Below are 25,122 nucleotides of genomic sequence, written 5' to 3'. Positions count from 1 at the left end.
GTGTGCTCAGCACCCTGTCTGGCATACAGTAGGTGCCCAGGGAATCTCTATCAAAGCAACCATGTCTCTAAACTACAGAAAGCTAAGATGCTGGCACTAGCTAAGCTTCCCCCTTACCATTTACTGTAGTTCCTCATATTTTAAAATATATTTAAAAGATTTTATTTATTTATTTGACAGAGAGAGAGACAGCAAGAGAGGGAACACAAGCAGAGGGAGTGGGAGAGGGAGAAGCAGGCTCCCCGCGGAGCATGGAGCCCGATGCGGGACTTGATCCCAGGACCCTGGGATCATGACCTGCACCAAAGGCAGACGCTTAACGACTGATCCACCCAGGCGCCCTTAAAATATTTTATTTATTAATTTATTTGAGAGAGAGAGAGAGGGAAAAAAATGAGGAGGGGGAGGGGCAGAGGGAGAGGGAGAAGCAGACTCCCAGCTGAGCAGGGAGCCTGACCCAGGGCTCAGTCCCAGGACCCTGGGATCATGACCTGAGCCGAAGGCAGACACTTAACTGACTGCGCCACCCAGGCATCCCCTGCCATATTTCCTCCTGGTGTACTCAAAGACCTGGAACCAGTTTGCTTGTCCAGGCGTTCTGTCCTCATGGAGGTTGCTGAACTTCTCATAACCCACAGCGTCTGCCACTGGAAAGTGGGTATAATAGTGGTGCCCGTGATGGGTACAGTCACTGTGAGAACTAAATGACTGATGTCTATAAAGCACTTAGCACAGGACTTGGCACAGATTTAGAACCCAGGGTAGCTCAGCTGTTATTAGAGTCTTGATTTATATTCCCAGCTCCTAAACCATATTGTTTTTATACATGCATATAAAAAACACACAGAGGCACATAAACATAACCCAAAATAAAGATATTAAAATGATTCCCTTGCCTACGAGTAGTGCTATGACGAGGTATTGCTGAAAGTTCATCGTAATGCGGTAATATCAATAATGAACAAATAGTTTTCATGTCCAGCAACGTCCACCTCAGCCAAGATACACTCTGAATAACACAGACCTGATTTTCCTATGCCTTCTTCACTCAGAAATAGAAAAGGTGACAGAGAAGACCTTGTTGTGATCAATATCAAGTAACATTTCCCCCAAAAGAAATAATTATGGAGTCCATGCCATGTTCCAGGATGTGTGCGTGTGTGTGTTAAAATAGTCAGCAATCCTGAGAATAATTTAAATCTGCTAAATTTTGAAGACTCAGTACAGACTGGGAAGAAATGTTAAGAGTTAATCACTCTCTAAATTATACACAACACCCACACACACAATTTATCATGTCCAAGGACAGCTAATCCTAGTAAGAATAATAGCACAATTCATAAGGTGGCAGGTCAAGCCCCAACTTGAAACCACATATGCTGAAGAGAAACTTAAGTATTACACGCTAAAATCAAGAAGAAGAAAAAAAAAATCAGTGGATCTTAAAATACATCCAAGGGAGGAAGCCAAGTGGAGGATAAGTGTGGCCACTTATTCAGGGACTCAGGGGCGAGGCAACGGCAGATAGGCTAAATAAATCAGTTCATTGTCTTGGTCTTTACAGAAGATCTCAGGAAGATTCTCACTTGAACCTGACAGGTGGGTGGTAGGAGATCAGATAGCGGTAAAGACACAGGATATTCCAGACCTGGCTGATCGTGTAGACACAGACACGTCACAGGAAACAGGACGATCACCTTCCCTCCTTAGAGGAACTCGGGGCAAAAACTGGGTGCTGCTGGAGAAAATGTTTAGCCTGCCCTTAGCAATGGGCTGCGGGGTCCAAGGACCCCTGAGTGGCCAACCTGCGCCTCTTTCATGGAGTTACTGGCTATCGGGTTAGCATGGATTTGTTAAACAAACCCCTGCACACCAGAAACTGCAGAGGGCATGCCTTGAAGGTTAAATGGAGCAAATTAAATAGGAAGGGCCAGGAAAAAGTCTTTAACAGTAGTTAGCACACTTGAATTCGTTAGCTTCAAAGATGTGGGCTAAAAATCTGGATGCTCCCAAAGTTTAGATCAATTCAGAGATGACATAGTCAACATGGGAGGTAGGCTTTAAGGGGGCGATGAGGCCCTAGGGTAAGGGACTTTGAAAGTGATATTGCTCAGGGGATACACAAGTGCTCCCCGTATTTTCCTGGTACCACTGGGCTGGGGCCTTTGGAACCCCGCATACAAGGAGCCCCTGTCTCTTGCTGAGCTTTGTTATCCTCACTTGCAGCCTTGGTTTTTGGTCTCATGGATACTAAAGGGCCGGTGGGCAGCCACTGTGCTTCTGCCTACGATATATATACAGAGGGCAATGTATTCTGTGAACCAAGACACAGACATTGTACCTGCCCCGGGCAAGGGAGAGGCTGAGCGCACACTCCACCTCCGGCTTCCTGAAACGCTAAGTGTTCTCAAGGGATGAAATCTGCCAAAGCCTCATCCCACCTCCCTCCATCCTCAAGGCCCACCTGTCCCTGTGGAAGTGCTAATGAATTCTCTGCCAGAGGACATGGGGGACACTGGGGAAGGAAGCAATTTCTGTCTACAATCATCCATTTCTAGATTCCCTTTTACGTCTGCCCCCCACCCAATAAAAATAAGTGTAGGTTTTGTGACCTCTGGAATGGGAGATAATATATAAAACATGCCAAGGAGAGCATCCTCAGGGCGTTTATTCTGACCTGAAAGAGACAAGGATCGGGGATCTGGAGGGTCAGTGCACCAGGATGACGCCACAGAATGGGGAACACATGCTTCAGGCTGTCCTTACTTTAAATGAAAACAATAGATGCAGGGAAACCTTGCTATTTCCAGGTCATGTGCCTTCGCAAATTCCAACACAAAGACCACCTGAATGTCAAGAGGCCATGTTCAGAGAGCTACCTCTGAACACGGAGGAGCTGGCCCCGGGCAGAAATAACACAGTAACACAACCCTAGGAGGGAAATGTGTTTTCAGTTACACCAGGGCCCAGCCAGGCCTCTGCCACAGGCTCTGCCTAAATAGGAACTTGGCAGTGGGATTCGTTGGGCTGAAGGGGACGTCCTTGGCTCCAGAGGTGAGGCCCTTCAGGGTCCTGAGGAAAGTTGGACAGAAGTTCTTTCTCCCTGCTGGTAATAACACTGAGGAATCAGCGTCACATCCATTTTATTAATTTTCTTGACAGGCAGCTCCAGTTTCCATGCAGGCACCACAAAATCAAAACATACGCATGTCAAGTGCCCCATGTGCGGTAGGGCCCTGCCAAGACCGTGTTACATCAACACAGGGAAGCTGAGCCCAGGTCTCAGACCTCATGCCTGGGCCTGTGGGTAACTCCCTGCTGGAGGAAACCACCAGAGCTTGGTTGAACGAGCCAGAAGAGCTCTCTTGGTGACAGTCTTTTATCCTGGGGTCTGGGTTCCTTGTGTTGAACACAAGAGCCGTGGGAGACACAAGGCTACATCTGGCTTTGGGGCACGCCTCTCAGTCCAGCCACACAGACCACCCCCCCTGCCAACTCCATTTTGCCTGCATTCAGTTTCATCCAGGCAGGGGAACAGCAGCCTGGATTAAAGAAGCCATTAAACACACACACACACACACACACACACACACACACACACACACCATGTCCTTATTTGTGAGCTGGGTCTGAGCCTGGAGTTCTGTGGAGTTGAGGTCTTTGGGTACACAGTGAGCTGAAGGAATTTTTCGATCAAGGCATCCTTTGCTAAAGTGATGGACTCCAAAACAATTTGTCCTTTTACTTAAAGGATTATTATCTATGAGTTGCCTAAGTAACGTAAATTAGGTGGGTACAGAGGGTAAGGACCTAGAGAAAAGCCCCGCTCTAATCACAAGGCTGGGGATGCCCAGAGTGTGCATGCGCATGGAGTCGGTCCATCGCCTGTAGCCCCACTCTTCCCACCCATCCTTCCCACTGCCTCCAGGGCCATCGCCCCGACTCCCCCAAACAACGGGCCACCAGTGCCACACACAGCAGTAATGGCAGCCAAGGGCTGGAGGTCTCACTCCTTGGATGCCAGAGCTTCTGGTACCCCTTGTGGGACCTCCTGGTAACTCATGAATTTCCCACCTCCATCACTACTCATGCAGGAAGGGGAATGGAAGCCCAGATACTGAGCTAAGGGCCACCAGTGCCAAGCCAGAAAGGCCCAAAGTGGGCAGGTTTTACCGTCCTGGTCTGCCTCCTTGACGGTCTAGGCTAGGAACAATCCAAGGATGAGGACTGGTGTTATCATTACCCAATGCGCTCCAAAAGCTCTCTTAACCCAATGTCCCGGAAACGGGCCTGGCCTGGCAAATGTCCCGGCCTGGCCTGTGAGGACAGAGTGGGGTCTTTCGTTGCCTGGGTTGGTGCAGCAGGCAGGGGCAACGCCGGAGACGCTGGGGTGGCTGTGCAGTCAGCTCTGTGGGGTGAGCCGGCTGACGAGGAGACGAGCAGACCCAGGCTGCCTGTCTCACGGCGTCCGGGGCGCCGCTGCTGAGGGATTGGTCCCTCGTTTCACTCTCCATTCAAATAACCATGGCATGTCAGCCCTGCTGGCCTCCTTGATTGTGCAGAAATAAATAAATGAATTATGTTGTTGGGGTTTGGGCTTCAGCACAAACACATGGTCTGCATTTATCCGCACAGTGAGAGGTCCACCAGCCACTTGATGTAAAAAAGCAAAATGATAATTCTTTTCTTTAGGCGCTCTGGTGCCATATGGAATGTATATAAATCATATTTTTGTTTTAACAGCGGAGGCTTTGTTGATAGATAAACATGTGGTTTATCTAAAAAAAAGAGAGGATTGTGCTTTGAACAATCATTTAATGGCCGTGGATGTGCCAAATAAAAATAAAAACATAATTTTGAAAGAAGTTGGCCTCGTGCCCAAATCTGTAACAAGGAATTTCTCCTTAACCAAAGTGGTTAAAGCTCGTCGATCTGTTTTGAGTTTAAGCTGTGCTCTCTACTCAACCCCACGACAAACTGAATCCGGGGCTAATGGGCTCTAATAGGACAAGACGTTACCTTTATGAATGACCTCATGGAGAAGAGGTTGGCGAGCATGGTGGAGAGGCCTTGAGCCAGGCAGCTCTGGGCTATGAACCCCAGCTTCAGCTCTGCGAGGCAGATTGCATCATCCCCCTCTTTCCAATTCCAGCTCGGGATGTTTAGCAGATGGGCCTGTGGAAGCAAAAGCAAGGTATGAGACCGTAGGTTGCTAAATGTTCAATTGTTGCAGATCTCCTCTGGGAAATGCCGCACTGCCCGACTGCTCGGAGGCATTCAGACTCATCCTTTCTTTCCCTCGCCTGAGCCTGCTGTTTGCTGTTTCATTCGACTCTCCTATTCAGCAGACTTCAGTCTTCAATGGTCTGTCCAGAACATCGCTCCTGTGCCTCCCAAACCCAGGTCTTCCCCTTGGGTTTGCCATGTGGCTAAGCAGAGTCCAGAGGGAATTTCCTCTTGTCACAGACACATCGGCCCACGCTACTAGGATGTCTGGCTAGGGTGTGCATAAACTGGCTCCTCAAACAGACGCAGACTGGCAGACGCCTGTGTGTTTTAGAATCCTTTTCTATCTGTATCTCCAAAACTCCAGGTCAGTGGCCCCCAAGCCTGAGTGGGCCTCAGAAGCCCCTGGTGGGTTGATACACATATCGCCGGCCCCTTCTTCAGAGTTTCTGATCTAGTAGGGTGCGGGGTGAAGCTGGAGAATTTGCATTTCTAGTAAGTTCGAGGGGCTGCTGAGCTGCTGATCTGGGGACCACACTTTGAGAAGCACTGACCTAAATCATCAGGCAATTCACAGTGTGGACATATTACAATCCCTTGCAGATGGACTGATCCTATTCAACAGTTAGGTCACACCCCAAGATAAGGACCCAGACACATGCTCATCTGATTAGTTTTAAGTGGCATGAAGCAGAGAGTCAGAGATCACACGTTGGATGAAGGAATCAAGATTCAAAAACTTCTCCTGCGTTGGGAAAATGGGCAGAAAACCAACCAGGAAAGATTTTAAAGGCTTTAATGTCAAGCACAGCATTTTAGGTGAAAAAAAAAATGAATTGTATAAATTCAAAATGAGAAGACCTAACTTGGCAGTAGAGCTGAGGGGAAAGAAGAAAAAAAAACTTAAGTGTGTGGGTAACTCAAACCCCAAAAAGCGGCCAACCATGTGACAGATTACAAAGAAAACCAATGCTTGCTTGTTAGAAATGGTCTCCAGATCAAGGGAAACGAATGTTTCATTCTGTTGTGAACTGGTCAGGCTGGTTCCAGAGTACTTGATCCAGTTGTAATAGTCAGATTTAAAGAGGGAAACTGATAAATTGAATAACTTCCAGAAAAAATGACAAGCACAAGGAGAGGTGGGGGTTCTGGAAAACATCTTCTGAGAAACAGTTAAAGAGAGCCAGCAGTGTTTGGCCTGAAGAAGGGCCACGCCCTCACAGAGACAGGATGGTTACCTCTGAATACCTCAGGTGCTGCTGTAATGAAGAGAGATTAGGCTTGTCTCGCTTTGTTCCAGGGGCCAGAATTAGGACTGACTGGTATACGTTACAAGAAAGCAGTTTTTTGGCTTCTTTTATAAAGGAACTTTCTAAGGATGTAATTTGTCTAATAAATGGAGAAAGCTACCTCCCAAAATGCAAGGTCTTTGTCCCAAAAACGCATAAGTGTTTTTCCAAGTCATAACAGAAAGACCGTTTGCTTTGCATTTGAGGTTGAAGCGGAGAGCCCTGCTAAGCCACCGCGGATGCCAAGACTTTATGGCCCTGAAATGGCTATTTCTCTCCAGGTACAAGCAAACACCAGGAGCACCCAGAAGGCTTTCCTTCCCTGTCAGGATAATACACTACAGTTGTGCTTACTAGAAGAGATGGAAGACACCATTATGGAAACAAACAGCAAGTCTAATGGCTCCTTGCTTTGCTTTCAGAAATACCACTCTTGTGAAATTCCTTCTTGCAAAGTCCTGGGACAGTCTCATAAGTCCTAAGCCAGCAGTGAGTCCTGGGAGAGAAGACTGTATCCTCCCTAATGAGAGCATGGTTTAAAAAGTTTGGTGTGTGGGCCACAGTGGATGGTATTTTCTGTCAAGCTGAGTTATTAGAGACCTTCTCACATCATAGGCTTGATTCCAGTGGATAGCCTTGCCCTTCACCCCCTTTCTCTCCCTACTCTTCACTGGCTCGCAAAGGCCACCTTCCTCCTTTATTGGCACCATAGAGAAACACCAGTCTCAGTGGAGAAATACTCATTTGCCTTTGTGTCATCTGCCAAGAGTAAGGAGAAATGAGATCTAAGTAATGAACAAGAAAATCACTGAGTGTGAAAGGAGATCTGAAGGTCACATAACCTTCTTGGCACTTACATTTTTTTTTTTAAAGATTTTATTTATTTATTTGACAGAGAGAGAAAGAGACAGCCAGCAAGAGAGGGAACACAAGCAGGGGGAGTGGGAGAGACAGAAGCAGGCTCCCAGCGGAGGAGCCCGATGTGGGGCTCGATCCCAGGACTCCGGGATCACGCCCTGAGCCGAAGGCAGACGCTTAACGACTGAGTCACCCAGGCGCCCCCTTCTTGGCACTTTCAAGCAAGCAAGCAAACAAACAAACAAAGCCTTTTCCGGAGAGTTTCTCATATCCCCATGTGCCAGGTTTTTGAAGGTTTGAAGTCCAGGCTTTTGGGCCTTGGGTCCCCCATGTCCCAATCTGGTTTGAGTTCCTTAGACATATTTTACATGTTATTACATGGGAAAGTCAAGTTTGTTGCATTTCTCAGGCTTCCATATGGCCTCTTCTTATAGGCCATCATATCTTCCCTAACTCTGGGGCAGGGAGCAGGGAGGGATGTACCAAAGGCTAGGAGGAACATCTGTGTGCATGAGATGAAGAGAAGAAATTTCACCAGGAACTCGAATCTTCTGTTTCTGGCAACTCTGTCCTTCATTTGAGGGACATTGGGGTCCAGTGGAAGATGCCAGCATAACTGCACAGGAGTCTAGAGGCAAATGCTGGATCTGGAGAATGAGGCCTGATAAAGCTGGTGTAGTGGACCAGATCTCCCTTTGATCAGCCACTGGACCACTCCTCATCTCAAGAAGAAGAAATGTGAAAATAGGCTCTCCTGGGAAACCAGGAGAGGCCAATTCTAGTCCCAGTTCCAGCCCTGCCTATACATACAACTTTGAGGAAGCCACCATAAGGACCAAAAGTCATTTCAGAGAAAACACTTTAACACTACTACCCAAGCATGCAAGGGTTTTTAGTGAGAAAGCTCAAAGAACTTGCATCACCATTGGGCCATTGGGACTTGGCTTCCAGGTCCCAGACAAAGACCTCTTTTTCTAGAAATCTGTTTGGAAAATAAAAAATCCATTAATAGCTAAGTCATCAGAAGTGACACTTTTCTAAGATATCATAAACTGTTCTTTCCTTGAAAAGCTTCAAGACATTTACACTCAAATCAGAAATGAGTGCCCTGTACTATCTTCTTTCTGTGTTCAGAGATGGCTGGGCTGAGTGTTTCTCTCCACGAAATCAGATCCACTTTAGAGAACATCAGTCCTCCTAAAAGGCCTACTGTGAGGAACCACAGGTTGGTTCAGTGCGGTGTGGCTCTATTTAAAGAGAAGGTGACAGTTAGTCATTCTGTCCTTAGCTCACTGCCTGCCAAGGGACCATGAGTTGTACCCACCAGAGCTGCTTTGTCTGAGAGAGTATAGACTCCCAGTCTGACGTCACACTGGGATACTAGCATGCACAGATGGTCAAATGAGGACTAAATGTGATAATGGATGTCAAGCTCCTTTAAAACCAAAAAATATGCCACAAATGTCTGAGATTACTGTGATGACAAACTCAGGACCAGTTTTACACCGAGAGAAAGTAGGCAGCTTGCCTACATCCCTCTAGGCCCTGGAATACCAGCATCATCAGAGCACAGGGAATTGAGAATTTTTTATATTTTAAGTCCCATATCCAATTACGGAATTAACTATCACTTGAAGTATGTTGACTGTAACAAAAGTTTACACACATACACCAGGTTCTTTCAAGAAAACAAGTTTTAGTGGGTGGAGATCTCTGGGCATATAGTCATGGGTGAAGAGAAAGTATAGAGAGAGGAAGAAAAATAATATAGTAAGGCAATGGGAAGAAAAACAAGATTAAAGAGAAGGTGGGAGCATCTCACGAATAGCATAAAAAAGGCAGGGTGACAAGGGTTCATTTGCAATTCCATGAGGAATGAAATGACAATGACCAGTGGACTTTTTGCTCCCTCTAGAAGAGAGAAATGAAACGATCGAGAAAAATGCCCTGTGCCAAAGTCACTCCATCCCTTGTACCCTTACTCATCTTACAGGGGCAAAGTCTCACACATGATTTTTGCCTGACTCTGAAACCCCTCAAAATGGGGGCGGTTCTAAACAAAAATGTGTTTTCAGCAAACTGGCATGGGCCGGTTGATGCCTTCATCATTGTTCCTGAGTAATTACCATGAAAAGGTTTGTGAAAGACATTCAGCTTGCTATGGGCATGTGAGTACTGACCAGGTTCCATCCAGATCTTGGGTCCATTGAGCTACTTGGAGTTTGACGGAGATCACAGCTGAAACCCTCCTGAATTTCTTGAAGAGACAGCATCAGTACTCATTGGAAGGGAAAAAAAAAAGGAACTGACAGCCCTTTCTAAACATACAACATTAATTTCCCTATTCCATCTAAATTCAGCCAAAAACCTAAACAACAGCTTAAAGCACTCCCACACTAAATGAAATTTAAATCATAAATGAAAGAAGAGTTTATTGCCTAAGGAGCTGTCACCAGGCACAGCCTGGCTAATAAAATTCACCTCCACCTACAGGGGCTGCTGTCAAGAAACTTCTCCAGACTGATGCTCGTGGGGCCCTGATATCCTCACTTTGTCTCTTCCGTGTCCTTGGGTTTTCCAGAGACGAACAGGACAATGGGACCTTGGTGCCCACCACCAAGCCCACTGGCTGGAGGGCAACACGCACTGCAGCAGAACCACCTGCCGAGGGCTGGGCAGTGGGCAGCAGACCCGAGTGGTAGGCCAGTTGCCGACAGCAGGCCCCAGTCCACAAGGGCCTCTGATGGGCCTCCACACAGCAAAATGGGGCAGCACTTGCCAGCAATTAAGAAATAATGGCATGGCACTGGTGCATTTGGCAGAACTGGGTCTTCTCTGGGTCACCTGACTGCCTATTTCGTAGGGAATATGGCCTCTAAGATGGGACACACGCTCACTCATAACCCAGCAGGGAGCTATTGCGTTCAGACAGGACACCTGGTTCCAGGTACTGAGCAGCCCGGGGTTTCCTAGCCTCATTACGGGGAATAACTGGTTCCATATCGAACAGAGAAAGGTGCCACCTTCCCTCCCCCAAAGCTGTTTCCCTGGGAGTTCAGCGACAGGCCGCATGAAGGAGCAGTGTCTTTGAATGAGAGACTGAGAAGTAATCACAAGGGAAACAACACAGGCTCCACCGTTTGTTTTCTTTCCAATTCCCTTGGAAAAGAGAACACAAGGAAAATTCCTTTATGTTTTATCTCTGGAGAGCAACTTTCTTCCTGAATTCAACCAAGCCAGTTCACCTCTTGGATTTGAGAACGTCGTGTTCCACACTCTCCACCCCGCACGTGCTCTGCTCCGCCACGTCACCCAGTCTCTGGTAGAAAAGCCCTATCTCTTGCCTGCGACACTGTCCACCCCTGGACTGCCACAAGGAAGGACTCCTTCACTTATACCCCGGCGGGGGGGGCGGTTAGGGAGCTCAGGTAGCGCACTGACCACATAGCAGGGAGTCAGGAGATACTGTGAAGACGTGAGTGGAGCACATAAAAAGTGGATGTTGTTGAAATGAGATCTAAGACTATATGGATATGCAGACCCTGGGAGTCCAACAGATGCTTCCTTCCAGTGACCAGCAGTAAACAAGGTGTTTGCACTGAAGAAAGTCCCCGGGGAGGTTTTTACCCAGCACCCCTTTTCCAGGCCTTTGGATTACAGCAGTGTGTGCACACGTACGTGCATGTGTGTGCACGTGCAGCTGTACAGCGAGAGGAAAGAGACCGGGCGCACTTGTGCGTCTCTGAGCCTGGGACAGGCTGGGGCTCTCGCTGTCCTACCTTGTTGTGATACTGCAGCATCTGAGTGATGATTCTTATCTTCGGATGGTAGTTCTTTATGGAGATTACTCTGAAAAAGAAAGAACCAAAGCTGAGGCAAGGTCTGCCTTACTCCTGAGGTCTGATGGGAACACGAATTTGATTGCACCCAAACAGAGTGAATGCAGGACCAGCAGCCAGGCCCATGCAAAGGGCTTGCAGGCACAGGGCCAAGTTCAACTGTGTCCATCACTGTACAGTGTGAAAAAGAAATCAACAGAATGACCACAGACTGTGCCCTGGGCAGAAAAGAAAAGAGCGGTCCTGCGGTGCCTTGGTGTCGGCGTGTGAACCTGTGTGTACTAGGGTAGGGGCTCCGGAGCAGGGGTCACGGCCTTACTGCCTCCATAGACATCTAAATAAGGCAAGCTCAACCCATGGGGCCAAGGGAGGTTTGCAATCTCACATACCTTAGGGACGAGCCTGTTGCTCTGAGTCCACTTCTCCAAGTTAACAACTTGAGACAACAATGACAAATCAAACAAGCAGACTGACAAATGATACTAATTGTCACACACACACACGGCCACTCACAAAAATGATCTCTGAGCAGGGCTCTTACGACGGGATCAATGACTCAGCCTTCGATAGATAATAGTGTCTAAATGATGGCTTTCATGCTGGTTGGAAATAAACACCAAGGCCTGGCAGGGGCCTCAGTCTGGTAGAAAATTCCATTCCCCACCCCTCCACCACTCAGGCAAACTGCCCTCAGTCTATACGCCCTATGAACCACTGCCCTCCCCCATCCCACCCCTCGCTTCTGCTCCCTTAGACAGTCACTGAGCTACAAGTAGAAGAATAGAAACACCTGGATTCCAGTCCCGGTCTTGTACTAAGGAACTGGGTGACCTTCAGGAAATCCCTGGGCTCTTTGTGACTGTTTCCTCATCTGGACACTGGGGGCAATGGTACCTGCTTTATTTATTTCACAGGCTTTGGTATGAGCAGCAAATGAAAGACCAGATGTGGAAATGCTTTGAAATCATTAAAAGCTCTCTCCACGTGTAAGTTATGGTTTTTGTCATTACCGACTCTGTCAGAGGTGACATTGCACATTTCCTTCTATGACAAGGAAGGCTAAAGAATGGAATTCCACAGAACGGCCCACCTCCCAAGCCTAACCAGAAATGCCAGCGCGTTTATTAGGATCACCCCCACAAACTTCGCACCAAGAAACGTCTCCACGCTTCATTCCTTTTTTGTGCAAGAATGGAGAGAAGGCAGGCAGGGAGCAGTTTTGTCTGAAAAGCTGCAACATGTGAATTTAGGAAATGGATCAAACAGAAGCCTCCTCCTGCACAAATTCACCCTGGGCTTTTGCACTTGAAGGAATTCATTTTATTTTTGAAAAAGTGTTGTGTTGGCTCTTGCGTATAACTCAAGGACTTCGAGCCTCAGTCAACCCCCGGAATTCAGTTCACAGCCTTGTGGGTTTTCTGCATTAGCTCATTTCGAATGGATCTTTGACATTTTAATTTCAAAACGGGCAGATTGGTCTCATTAAACTAAGGAGAAAGGAGGATTATACAAATAAGGGAAAGACAGAGCCCAATTTTTAACCCTGAACTCTCCGTTTCTTTTTGCTGCTTGGGCCTTAGTTCTGATTCCGGTTAATGGACGGCTTCACTACATTTCTGATGCTACCTTTGTCCTGTAACTTTTATGCGGTGGCATCATGCCAAACACCCTGATAACTTGCATGCCTTCATATTGGCCCTACTGCAGCCCGCGCTCAAATGAAATATTGCAATTAAGAGAAATGCCCATTTCCAAACTATTACTCATTTCAATTATTCACTTTGGGAAGAAAAAAAAAAGCACTAGCCCCAAACTTCTCTGGAGGTCCACACATTCAACTTTATCTTCTTTTGTTTTTTATGCTTGAAAATCTGGAGATCAGGAAGCCTAGTTCCTTAAAGGCTACGTTTCTATCATTTCAAATGACACAAAAATGTGGTAAAGGTTGGAAATCCTCGTCCAGGGAGAGGGTCACTGAAGCACCCATCGCTGAGCTGTTGTAGTCACTTTCCAGCTGTGACTAGTTAGGGGGTGGACCCAGGTGTGGACGCATGTCCCCATTCCACCACCTCCCTGCAGGAGGGCAAGCCCATGCAGACAGGAGTCCATGCATCAACTTCCTTAAATCAACTGCACGAAAGCATATTGCCAAAGGAAAGCGTGGGGGAAAGAGAACACTGTGCCAGATGTCTCTTGCCAGACACAGGGACCAGATGCCGAGGAAAAGATGTGCTCATCCCCAATGCACCAGAGGAGTTCCCTCACCTCCTGTCACTTGGGGCCACTGATTGGAAGCAAAGGAAGGGAGATGGGAGCATCGTGATGATGCAACTTCCCAAGCCCTCACCCCAGGTGAATTCCCAGGCCACAGCAAACCAAGCTGTGGGGAGAGGCCGGGCGGTCTGGCTGGACCATGGCTGCTCACAATTAGGCAAGAGTTCTTGGGAATGTAGTAGGAGGGAAATGCTTTCTCTTAGTTCATCTCTTCTCTCCAGAAGCATCTCCTTATGATTCCCTTCTAGCCCTCTTAACTACTCTGCAATGGACACAGGAGGGGAGAAGAATCCTAAGGGGCTTTAACTCTCCGGAGCCAAATATCTTTTTTGGCATATTCCATCGTCACAGAACAGCGTTCTTCTGAAAGGAGAAAAGAATAAGGAGTGGGGGTCAGCCACTTCAGGGTCAGGCCAGGTCATAGCTTTCCATGGGTTTTGCCCGTTTCCAGGAGGGCACTGGGTGGTGTTCTCCAGAGTGTGCCCCCCGCCCACCCAAAGATGTTCCGTAAAGAAAGTGTGGGGGGGGGGCTGGAGTCAAATAGGTTTGATAAGTTCTCTGAAGAAGATTATCTTAGAAGAGCATTTTCGTATTAAAAGCACTGAGAAGGCTTTCAGTGAAGACACTGTTCCATTCTGGGAAACTGGCTGAAACGAGCTCATCAGCGGAGCCCGCTTGGTGGGGGATACCCACCCACATGCTGCAGACACGCGGCGCTTCTCAAGCCTGGCACTACTGCTGCTTGCGGCCAGCCAGTTCTCTGCTGTGGGGACTGCCCTGTGCATTGGACGATCCTGAACAGCATCCCTGGCCTCTACCCCCGGGATGTGAGCGGCAGCATCCCCTCGTTATGACAACCAAGAACATCTCCAGATATTTCTAACTGTCCTCTGGGGACAAAATCACCCACTCCCCCTTAGGGAGTCATTTCAGGTCCACTCCCCCTTAGGGAAAATGGTATCTTACTGCAGGCCTACACCCATCTCAATCGCTCTTTCCTAGTCCTGTCTGAAACATCTCACACCCAAGACCAGTTGTGAGCCCCAGGGCTCCCATCTGCCAAGGATAAGCTTCCTGTCAACAATGGCTTGTGTCACTGCTCTCCACAGCCACCAGTGCCTCGGCTCCCCCTGGACCTATGCTTGTGGCAAGGTAGAGGGTGGCTTATGGGAGAAAGAAGTTCCCACAGAGGTGGTGCTCTGCAGAGAACCCAAAAGGGCAGCCAGTGGGCCGCAGAGTGCCATGCGCAGAGCCTTCCCTGGCTTCCCCCAATGTTACCTCATTATGTTGGAGGCGTCTTCAGCATCCGGGTCAGCGCAGTACTTGTTGGCAAGGATGAGGCACGCATCTGCTGACTCTATCTAAGACACCGAAAGGAAAATCACAGAACACAAACATATAAATAGCCATGCTTGGTTGCCGTCTTTCTCTGTTGACAGCTTTTGGGGAATCTGGTGCTTTGCAAGGGAAGAAAAAATAATCCTGAGAGACTATAGTTTTTGTCAAAAGTGTAGGTTGCAAGTTCTTGTTAGGGTATAAACATTTCATCTTGTTGTTGTTCGAGGGTACAACACGTACCTTGGTAATTACACTTTTCATTTTGCATAGTCACTTAGACGTAATCTTTCCAGGTTTCTTTAAAGAGCAATTAATGAAGCCTTTCATTTCCCCTCCCCCCGCCTCCTTTCCCAACCAACGAATCTACACCATCATCCTAATTTTTCTAGTCGGGAAATGGCGTTAGGTGAGCTAAACCCCTTCTCTCAGGTTACCAAGTTAGCTGAATAGTCGGGGATTCAGAAATTGAAACTCCAAAGTCCTTCATCTGACCTTTTTCACATCTTAACTGTGGAACAGAAGGAAGTAAGAGCCCTAAATCAGATAACAACTCGGGATTGTTTAGTATTCAATCAGATATTCGAAAGACAACACATCTATGTGTATGAAAGGGTGTGTTACAGATGACCTCAAAACCTACTGACTTATCTAAACACGAGCCAAAATAAGATTTATGCCTTTGAGGGAATGATGCGTTATGCTAATAATTACTTGCATCTAAATTAGGTCCTTGAACAGTAACTATTTTCTCCAAGTTCTCATTAGATTTCACATTAGTCATAACTTGGATCATGTCTGGATAATATTAAGATTAACCAGACTCTATAAGCGTAAGAATTCTCATGCTGGCTCAGGTCTGCAATCTGTCTCACTTGATATGTTGTACTTAATAGACCATTCCTGCATTTTGGTGGGAGGCCATGGTTTCCTCCATGGCATGTCACAAATTGTCTCTAGTTTTCTTTAATATTCAAAGAATTTACCCAGATCCTTCTGCTTATTCATGTTTGCCAATGACATTATTTACTAAATTATGCAGTGACCACAGTTTGCATTTAGATGTCAGTGGATTCACAATATTAATCTATACCCACTGCCATGCAAATATTGAATGTGCTTACAAAATCTACACAAAATGAGCAAAGTAGCAGATGCCACTTTGCTGTATCTTTTTCCTTTATAAGCCTCAGGTCTGCTTCATAAGAAGATTCTAACTTAGCAGATTTTGGAATGAAAGATTAGCCCTTTACCAAATGATATCAGATATCTGCATGTTTAGTTTGCGCTTTTAGTCTTTGTGGCAGAAAAAAAAAAGGGAAGCTCAAAATGTTTTACGGCCTGGTAGAATTTTATTTATACTTTATCCTTCATATTCCTTTCCAATGTAAATAATAGATTTCAGAGCTACACTGAGTACAACTTAAGTATTTAAGATGGGAATTACTTGATTATTATGTTGCAAATGAGTCTACTGAATCCCTACAACTGGTCTACTTCCTTGAGGAGTGCTGATATGGAGGAACTGGCAACATAATTTTCATTTTATGACTAGCCCAAGTGAGGGAAGTGGTCTAGCAAGTGCCAGCGGAATGAAGCTCTGGGACCAGCGGAAGGGTGATGCCAAGGCTGGTGGCATTTGACTTATCTCATTAGGGGTGTGGAGGGGACTCTTGGCCATCCTAGGAGGCATATGCCCTCACCACAGAGTCGATCCCCCTCTCAGATGGAGTAAAAGCAGAAGTCACCTCTTCCTTCTTACCTTCACTCTTGCAAGATCATGTGGATTGAGGACTGAACCCTGATAAAATTCCACCTGAGTAAAATGTCGTTTGAACAGAGCCTCAAGCTCCAGGTTAGGGGAAATGCTGGCAGGGAGAGAAGAAACAGCCATTAATATAATAGACTCAGGTATTTCTGCTTCCATGACCTTCTTTCTCTCTGACTTCCAAAGAGAAAGACCTAGAAAAAGGCTTTCACCTGCAAAGTAGCCCCCTTTCTTACCAGAAATAAAAGGCTCACACTCAAGAGAAATAAAACCCCAGGCCACTGAAAACCCAAACCAGTACCAAGGTAAAATAAAGAGGCTTGTGGTCTTTACAAAGTCTGAGACCTGTGAGGCGAAACGTCTTCGACTTTGTTAGGAATGGAGTCTCTATTTTATGAATAGAGAGACTGAGCTGTGACATCAGAGATTAGTCAAAGGTTCCCCTGGCAGAGTCTCCTGCCATTCCTCCCTCAAAGTCTCTTCTCTGCTTCTCAGCCACATGGACTTCTCTTCCCCCAGGGCCTGGATCAAAACACATCACCTCTGAGCAGCCACAGACAGAGTTAACTCACTCTTGGTACTGTTCTTGACTCATACATGTGTACGCTATTCATCATTCTTAGTGCTGAGCTGTACAGACACCTTTCCCATTGAAGGACAAGGATTAAAACACTGATTGACCTATTCATCCATTTATTACTTCTGTAGAGATGAAAGATATCTATTCTATAAGGTATCAGGCTAGGTGCTGGGAGACGATAGTTGGTTTGAACCTACTAGGTACCAAGAACTGGGTTAGTCAACGCTTGCCTAACATTCATTAAGTACTTAGTACAAGTTGTTAATGTTTTCGAGCATTTACTATGTGGCAGACACCATTCCAAGCACTTGACAAGTATTAACTCATTTAAACCTCAAAACAACCCTAAAGCAGTGGGTGAGAGAGAAACAGAGCCTGTGCAAATCGCACCAGTCTTTGAGATCCGTTATGGTCAGGCCCTTCTTGGGAAGTCTGCCTGGTCATGCAAGAAATGGTGGTCTCTCCCTGACGCAAATGCCTGGTACAGTTCTGCCTCTTGACTAAACTGACTTCAGTCTGTGAATGCAGGTTAGATGTTGAGCTCTAATTGCTACACACGTGCTCATCTTGAAATGCCCAACCAATACGAGGGCAGAACCTACACACACGACTTCTCTTGAACCTTCTATAATGCTCTGCAGAGGACGGGCCCCTCAGCTGGTAATGAGAGGCTAAGCACTGAATTGGATCTGTGAGTTCTGCTCCTGTGCTCGTGGCCTGGCTGGTCTTTTCAGAACTTGGAGAATTCAGTGCTGAGAAGCAAAATGCTGGTGCTCTGACATGGTGCCCAGTTTGGTATTCTGCAAACAAATGTCAAAAGGAAGCTTACAGGGAAGTCAACTTCCATGGGATCTCAGAGCAGGATTGAGTGAACCCCCTATGGAGCCAACTCATAAGCTTTGTCCCTTTTCCCTTTTCCCTTTGTCCCATTTCCATCAAAGAAGAAGACAGTGCCACCCAAGTCAACATGCCTAAGTCCCCAGACTCTCTATCCCTGTGGCAGACTAACTTTTACCTAAAAGGGGATCAGACGAAGCTTAAAAATCCCAGCAACATTGAGCAGAAGGAGAGGTCTTTCTTTCCTCAACTGTACAGCAAACATAAAAAGACCTATCTTCTAAGTTGCTTATCAACCTAATATAGTTTACCTTTCACAATAACAGCTAACATTTATTGAGCACTTACTGTGTGCCTGATTCTGCTCTGCATACTTTTTACATGGATTATTTCTTTTCATTCTCCCTAAGTGGTAGAATGAAACCATGGTGATCTCCCTATCTTATGAATGTGAAACCCAAGGCCCGGGGAGGTTAAATAACTTCTTCGGCGAGATTCATATGGAATACTCGGAGTTCACAGCATGTACTTTGACTCCCTGTGTGGACGAAAGGAGAGATAGTATGCACGGGGACCAGCACAGGGACCAGTCCTACACTGAGGGTTCTAGAAACGGCAATTGTTGTTGCAGCTGCTATTAGTACTTTATACCCTGCTTCCTCTTACGTTTGTGTCTTGCCTGGCCACTCTGTCACTCCCGCACTTGCAAAGAATCCACACCAGACAGCTAATCATTCCACACCAGACACTGTGGACACACCTGGATCGAATCGATCCAGACAGCTGATGGGACAGTAATGACGTGTTTGACCCACAATGAACTTCGTTCTCATTTGCCAGAATTGCCTCCACAGAGGCAGGAGCCGTTCTCACCACTGAACTAATGGGTTGGTTCCCTTTCCATTGGTTCCATATTGTCCTCTCCAAGGAGGCGACCAGGGGTTGTGGCCGATTCAACTCTGCACTGCCCCCCAGCGTGGCCCCCCCGCACCACCACTCCTACAGACGCTCAGGGAGTCCTCCTCAGAGTGCCGGGTTGGGTGGAGGGTCTTGAAACAGCAGGGGGCCCTTACTTGTGAAGAAAGACGATCTCCACATTGACATCATCCCGGTCCTTGTGCAGGAAGTCCTTCAGGAAGTTGGAAACACTCTCCAGAGTGATGTGTCCACAGACCACAATGTGCCTGAATAAGAGAAGCCAGTTAGATGGGGCCAGCCCCGCGCTGACCCGGCCCCCACCCCAGGCAAGACAGAGGAAGCGCACAGCTGCAGGGAAGCACTCGTCTCCTCCCGAGGCCTCAATTAAAGCCCAGCTCCCATCCCCAGAGGGCCGTGAGGCAAAGCAGCGGTGCTGGCAGGTGTTCAGAGACTCCTCGGCAGAAAAGGCATATGGCTTCTCACCTGATGCTGCACAAAATCCTATTAAAAGCCCAACCGTTTGGCCAAGTGGTTTTATGCATTTAACAATAAGTGACATTATGCTTGTGCTTAAATGCTGCATTATCAAGTCCCTTGCAGATTCATATCTTTCCCTTTCTGCCCACAAAGCGTCCTCTTGAGAGATTTACCGAATGAGTCTTGGTTTATGACATAGAGCTTATCAGGTAATGAGATAACAAATCTTGCTGAAACGATGATTTTGTGTGTAAGAAAGCGGACTTTTATCAGGGTGGCTAATGTGCAGCTTGACACGTTATGGGCTCTGCTGGCCATAAGCAGTAAAAAGGAAATTTTGCATTTTTCCGCCATAACTTCTCCGACAATGGGGGCATGTAACACTTTACAGTAAGTGAGCATTACTCAGGGCTAAATGGGGATGGGACGCCTATGGAATCGGAGATCGTGCCACAGGCTGTGCGTCCCCTGATAGCTGCTTCCCTAGGGTGCCTGGGACTTCCACGAGAGCCAAAGCATTTTACTTCAAGATGGAGAGAAGCTAGAAAGGGATGAGGCTGGAACGGTTTGCCTTGATCCAGAGAGGTCTGAATTTCTGTTTCTGGAAATGGTGGCTTCCCCTGAGGAGAAGAGCCTCTTTTCCAGAACTGCTGGGACAACAATCCCCCCAACATCTTTGGGCTTCTGGACCCATCTGATGAATCTGAACCAATCTGTCTACCCTGTGGCCACTGACATTTGCTATCTGATGCTCCATCAGGACTAAACCCTTTGGTGCAAGCGTTAGCCCCACGACCCAAAGCTGGGGCCCGACTGTGAAGAGGAAACCTGCTGGCTTCAAGTAAGAAGACTGTAGCAAGGGGCTCAGCCCCGGTCCCTGTGCCTCTCGGGCTGCTAGGGCCAGAGGCTGAATCCCTGGCCAGGCTCTGAGACATGGGCAGGTGGCGAACACGGAAGCACGGTAATTTCATGGGAAAAAATTTAGAATAGCTAGGCCCCTTGCACCTCATAATTGCTCTGTGCACATTCCAATAAGGCAGAAAGCTCATTGGCTGGAGGCAGCTCATAATGGGAGGAAGTGATGATCACTTACGCAATGTTCCATTAGATGCCATTACAAGAGCCTGCCCTTTCGTTGTAATTTGGTGCTTGACTAAGTATGTGAGAATAAGGCAGTAAACTCATTGGTGAAAGGATAATGATGCAGAACAAAGAGTAAATCAATAATATGCACAATGCAGTTAATAATATCACCATTATGGACTGTTATTGTTACGGTGCCGTACTCAGTGGCCGGGCAAGCAGCGGCCATCACGGGGAGGAAAGACTGCCCGTGGGCTGCCTCAGAAGAGACATTCCAACACGACCACTTTGTTCTCTGGCCAGTACTGGCCAGGTTAAGGGAGGTCCCTTGGCCACCCATCCAAGTGCCCCAAGCCCACATGACTAACTCCCTCCAGAAATACACCGTGTGTCAGAACAGGGACGTGAACAGAATGCTTGGATTATATACATTTTTATCCTGTCATCTCTTAAAATATTTCTTGTAACGTATGTGTATTGATATGGACAAAACAGGCTGCAAATGAATTTGCATGTTTTGCATAAGAGTTCTGATTTTGAATTTGCCAGGTGCGTTCAGAAAGTGACCAAGACACAGGATTTCCCTCTTGATCTGCCATCTGGGGCTACATGGGGGCAATTCTAATGCTTTCTGCCCGCTGACTTCCATGACTGTGAACAAGGCCAGCATGAATCCGACGTATGGGCACCTCCACAGGACAGATGTGTGGTGGGGGCCCTCCCTCTCACCTGGATATGAGAATAGGCCAGACTGGATTCCTTGTTCTGCCACCAAGGATGTCTGTAATCCTGGGCAAGCTCCTTATCCCCATTCAATAGATGAGGGAGCTGAGAGGTTAATACCACCCGGCCAGCTTCCTGCCCCAGGCACGGCAAAGCTCAAAGTTCTCTATCAGTAGAAGCCTGGTGATTTTTCAAACCTGGACTCGAATCAATGATAGGTCCGGGGAAATGCCTGAACATTCATCCTTTCCATCCTGTACGCAAAGGACTGAATGAACATCTGCCAGCATTCCCTCTCCCTGTTCTGAAATCATTCATCTCTGGGACAGATGTGTGAGAAGTGGAAGGGAAGGAGATGAGTTCACCCTCTCACCCTTGAATCAAAGGCCCCGCCAGCTGATTTATTCAGCCTTAGAAAGAGTCAGGGTTCTCCTAGTTGAAAATGTGCTGGGTACATATAAAATACATTCCAATGCAATCAATATTGTCCCTTAAGCCTTTAAGTAGCTTTCACTTCTCTTAAGAAGTAGACAAATGCAGGCAGGAGAGGAGAGGAGAAAAGGATTGACTTTTCTCATTTGATGCTGGCTGTCCAATACCATTCTAGACAATTGAGAATATATATCTTTTAGCTACAGCATGATTTCTGGGTGGAGAGCAGCCTTTATCAAAAAGGAAGAAAAAAAATCTTCCTTCAACATAATTGGTATTTTTGCTCAGAAAAAGCGAGATTGATTGAAAGCAGATTGCCTTTTTGCCCAAGGAGAGTTATTAGGTACATTATCACGGCAACCTTGGAGAACCCATATTGTTCCAATCTGTCCTATATCTGATTTGAAGATTTATGACTTCCCCCTTTTGTGCCAATAATCATTTCCCTCCATTTTGTTTTCCATGCGGTGGAAGTTATCAAGAAGCCCACATATTGAACATGTTTGAATGCAGTTAGAGTTGACGGATGGGGAGAAGTCACCTCTTTAACTCAGCATCTGCCCTGGAAGATCGGCTCCCACTAGCCTGTCTGAGGGAGCACAGGGGGCCCTGCAGGAGCACAAGGGATGGACAGTGAAAGGGGAAAATTTGTTTTCCAGAAATACTATCAAGACTTTTGAAAATTCCAGGGACAGTAGTTGGGGGGAGGATGTTATTGCTGGGAGAAGAGAAGAAGCATTCGTTGTATCCTCGGTGATTGAAAATACAACTGAAAATATTCTAAGACTGGGAGCGGGGCGTGCCCTCCTTGGATGCAGAGTGATGGTTGTTCACGGTGCACGATTTGAAGGATGCCAGAAAGATCCTCATCCACAAATATCTCCGCCAGCTTCCATGGCACCTACATGTGAGATTCGTGCTTTGATAGCCCTGTGTTAGCTCAGCTCAGACACTAAATAACCGAATAGTCTTAGGCAAGGTACCAACTCTGTATTTTACAACTATAAAGTCAGAGTCTCAGAGGGGCTGATTCATGAGGTTATCTTGAGGATTTATTTAAATAGATCATACATGTGAAAGGCCTAGTAAAGGGTCTGGGCCATTGTAAGCAGTATTAAATGGTTGGATTCATGTGATATCTATAAATCAGTAGGTAACAGATGTAAAGTGCTCTAGGACCCCTGGAATCTCACCTAATCCTCAAACAACCCTATGTTCCTACAATCTGCATCTTTGCAGATAACCTCTCTTAACCTCAATTTCCTTAAGTCGCACGCCTGACATCCCACAGCAAGAAAGTGACTTGCCCGGGATGTGACCCAGGTCCCCGGCTCTAATGCTCACTAAGATGAAGGTGATGGGGTGCAGAGAGCAGAGGCTGGAGTATTTCAGCTTCCGCTCCTTGATGGCAGGCAGGGCTGGGCCAGCAGGATGTCCTCCTGGTCACACAGTGGAGGGGATGCTGGAGGGGTCCTCACTGGGCCAGGAGAGAGGCTTAGCTTTGGGACTGTGATGGAAAGAGGTGATTTGCACTTAAAACATCCCAGTGCTGGTGGCATCACTAGATACTGGCTGCACGTGGTCAAGGCAGCAAAGGCTGAGTGATGGCAGAAACTCTAATCCAGGTTTTTTGACACTGAAGCCACACAATCTGGCAAGCCAAGGGATGGCAAAGCGATGCAGATATCCATTTTAGACATTATATATTATGTCCAGCCCAGGACCGCCTCACCAGCCTAAGGATCCCAAAGATAAATGATCCATTGACGATGGAGACTATTTAGGAAAGTTACACTATGATGGTAACTAACACTGTTCCCAACGTGGCTCTGGATTTGAATGTCTTTACACTATTGGCATTCTTAATGACGGATTTTATAGGGCCTGGGAACGTGGTTTGTGAAGATGGCCAACAAACCTAAATCAATAACCATTTCTGATCTGATGGGACTTCTTTGTTTTCTAATTTTGTTGAGTTCTATAAACAAATCTTTCTTGGGATAAACTAATGTTAATGGCTGGATTAAAAGATTCCCCTCAGATGCATGAAGAAGCATCTTAAATGCCAGAATAGTAGCAGATGGCATGTGTAAAAGAGTTAGTCATCCAGTGTAAGCAAGCACGCCTGGTTTAGAGGCAGGGCTCCGTAAACACAGGCTGGACCGAATTAGGGGTGGGTAACACTTGTGTGTCATGGAGCAAACATGGCATCAGTAGATGAGTGTGACAACCACAATAAGAATAATGCTTGACTATTACAAACTCTAACAGGGTTCACCAAACTACTAAGTGCTTTTTTCATGGGTACATCCTCACTAAATGAATATGGGTGTACCTCTCCCATCATTAAGCATCTCCACCTCTAGAACGAAATCCCACGCATTCTCCTCCATCACTCTACTTCCTTCCTGGAGATGGCGGAGGGAAGCCAGGATGCCCCTGTGGAGCTGGGACCTGTTTTAGAGCTCAGTGCCACTGGTGCCTTTCAGAATGGACGACTTAGGGGAGGTGATCTAGGGCAAGAGGCATAAGAGGAGGGTGTCGAGGGGGGCCCCCAAACTCTTCAAGTCTCCAGTGAATGAGGCCTCCAGAGACCCATGGAGGTTGAGTTGAGTAAATGAGAACTAAAACCTACACAATTTTAAGAAGTCTTGGGAAGTGTTGCTTAGAGCCAATAGCCTTGAGAAAGGGAACCGTGACAGGGATGGGCTCCACTCCATAGACTTATGTTTATCTTAGTATCAGAATGGCCCTTCGAGAATGTTCAGTCTAGTGCCTGCATTATTATTTTAATGTGGAAACTGAGGCCCAGACATTTAGTACATGGTGAGTAGCAGAGCAAGAGCTGCCCTACCCCCTCGCTTTGATGCCTTCTAGAGAAAGGGAAGGCTGATACTGCTGAAAGGAGCCTGAACTGGGAATCAGTAGACGGGGGCCAGTCACTCCCAGACGGAGTGGACTGCACCCACAGACAGTGATGGATCCCCCCATCGAGTTCCAGCTCTTTGCCCCTTCTAGCTCACGCCACCACCGTATCGTCTAGACGTCTGCAATACTTCCTAATTCAGTTCCCTGCTCACCCTCCCCACCACCCCATCCCCTCGAAACAGCCAAAGAGCAGGACTGAGGCAAATCTGACTGCATCAGGTCGTGGTCCCCCCCCCCCCGCTCCCCCTAGGGCAGGGAGGTCTCAGATCTCTCTTTAGCAGAGCCTCATTCTAGGAAGACAATGTAAAAGGCACAGCTCTGGGCTGTTTATTTTTAAAGATACTATATCCATTTTTACTGGAACAAGTATAAAGAACTTAAAAAACCCATAGCTATCCTGTCACAATAAATCACACAGGGTAAATTGAAAATCCTATACAGCTTTCCCTGAATACATTGTGCTCCCTTTGTCAGAGAGGTAGATGAAACGTGGCATATATTGATCTATATGTCTCTGTAAAACTATCATATTTATATCAAATACATATGCTAGAA

The 25,122-nt window shown here is 46.9% G+C and overlaps 1 protein-coding gene across 1 annotated transcript in view; it reads right to left on the bottom strand.

Moving 5' to 3' along the window:
- The window catches only part of KCNMA1 (potassium calcium-activated channel subfamily M alpha 1), a 250,752-nt gene that overhangs the window by 180,781 nt on the left and 44,849 nt on the right, over window positions 1–25,122 (bottom strand). Inside the window, exons 5-9 of the mRNA XM_040623777.1 lie at window positions 19,080–19,190; window positions 16,584–16,689; window positions 14,765–14,847; window positions 11,153–11,222; window positions 5,020–5,175 (exon numbers count right to left, since the gene is read on the bottom strand). Coding sequence (XP_040479711.1) covers window positions 5,020–5,175; window positions 11,153–11,222; window positions 14,765–14,847; window positions 16,584–16,689; window positions 19,080–19,190 — 526 coding nt within the window. The remainder of the gene's footprint in view (window positions 1–5,019; window positions 5,176–11,152; window positions 11,223–14,764; window positions 14,848–16,583; window positions 16,690–19,079; window positions 19,191–25,122) is intronic.

The sequence above is a fragment of the Ursus maritimus genome, unplaced genomic scaffold (genome assembly GCF_017311325.1).
Source record: "Ursus maritimus isolate PB19 unplaced genomic scaffold, ASM1731132v1 scaffold_7, whole genome shotgun sequence".
In the NCBI taxonomy this organism is placed as follows: domain Eukaryota; kingdom Metazoa; phylum Chordata; class Mammalia; order Carnivora; family Ursidae; genus Ursus; species Ursus maritimus.
The sequence above is the reverse complement of the archived record's forward strand: the minus strand, read 5'-3'. Positions and strand labels throughout refer to the sequence as shown.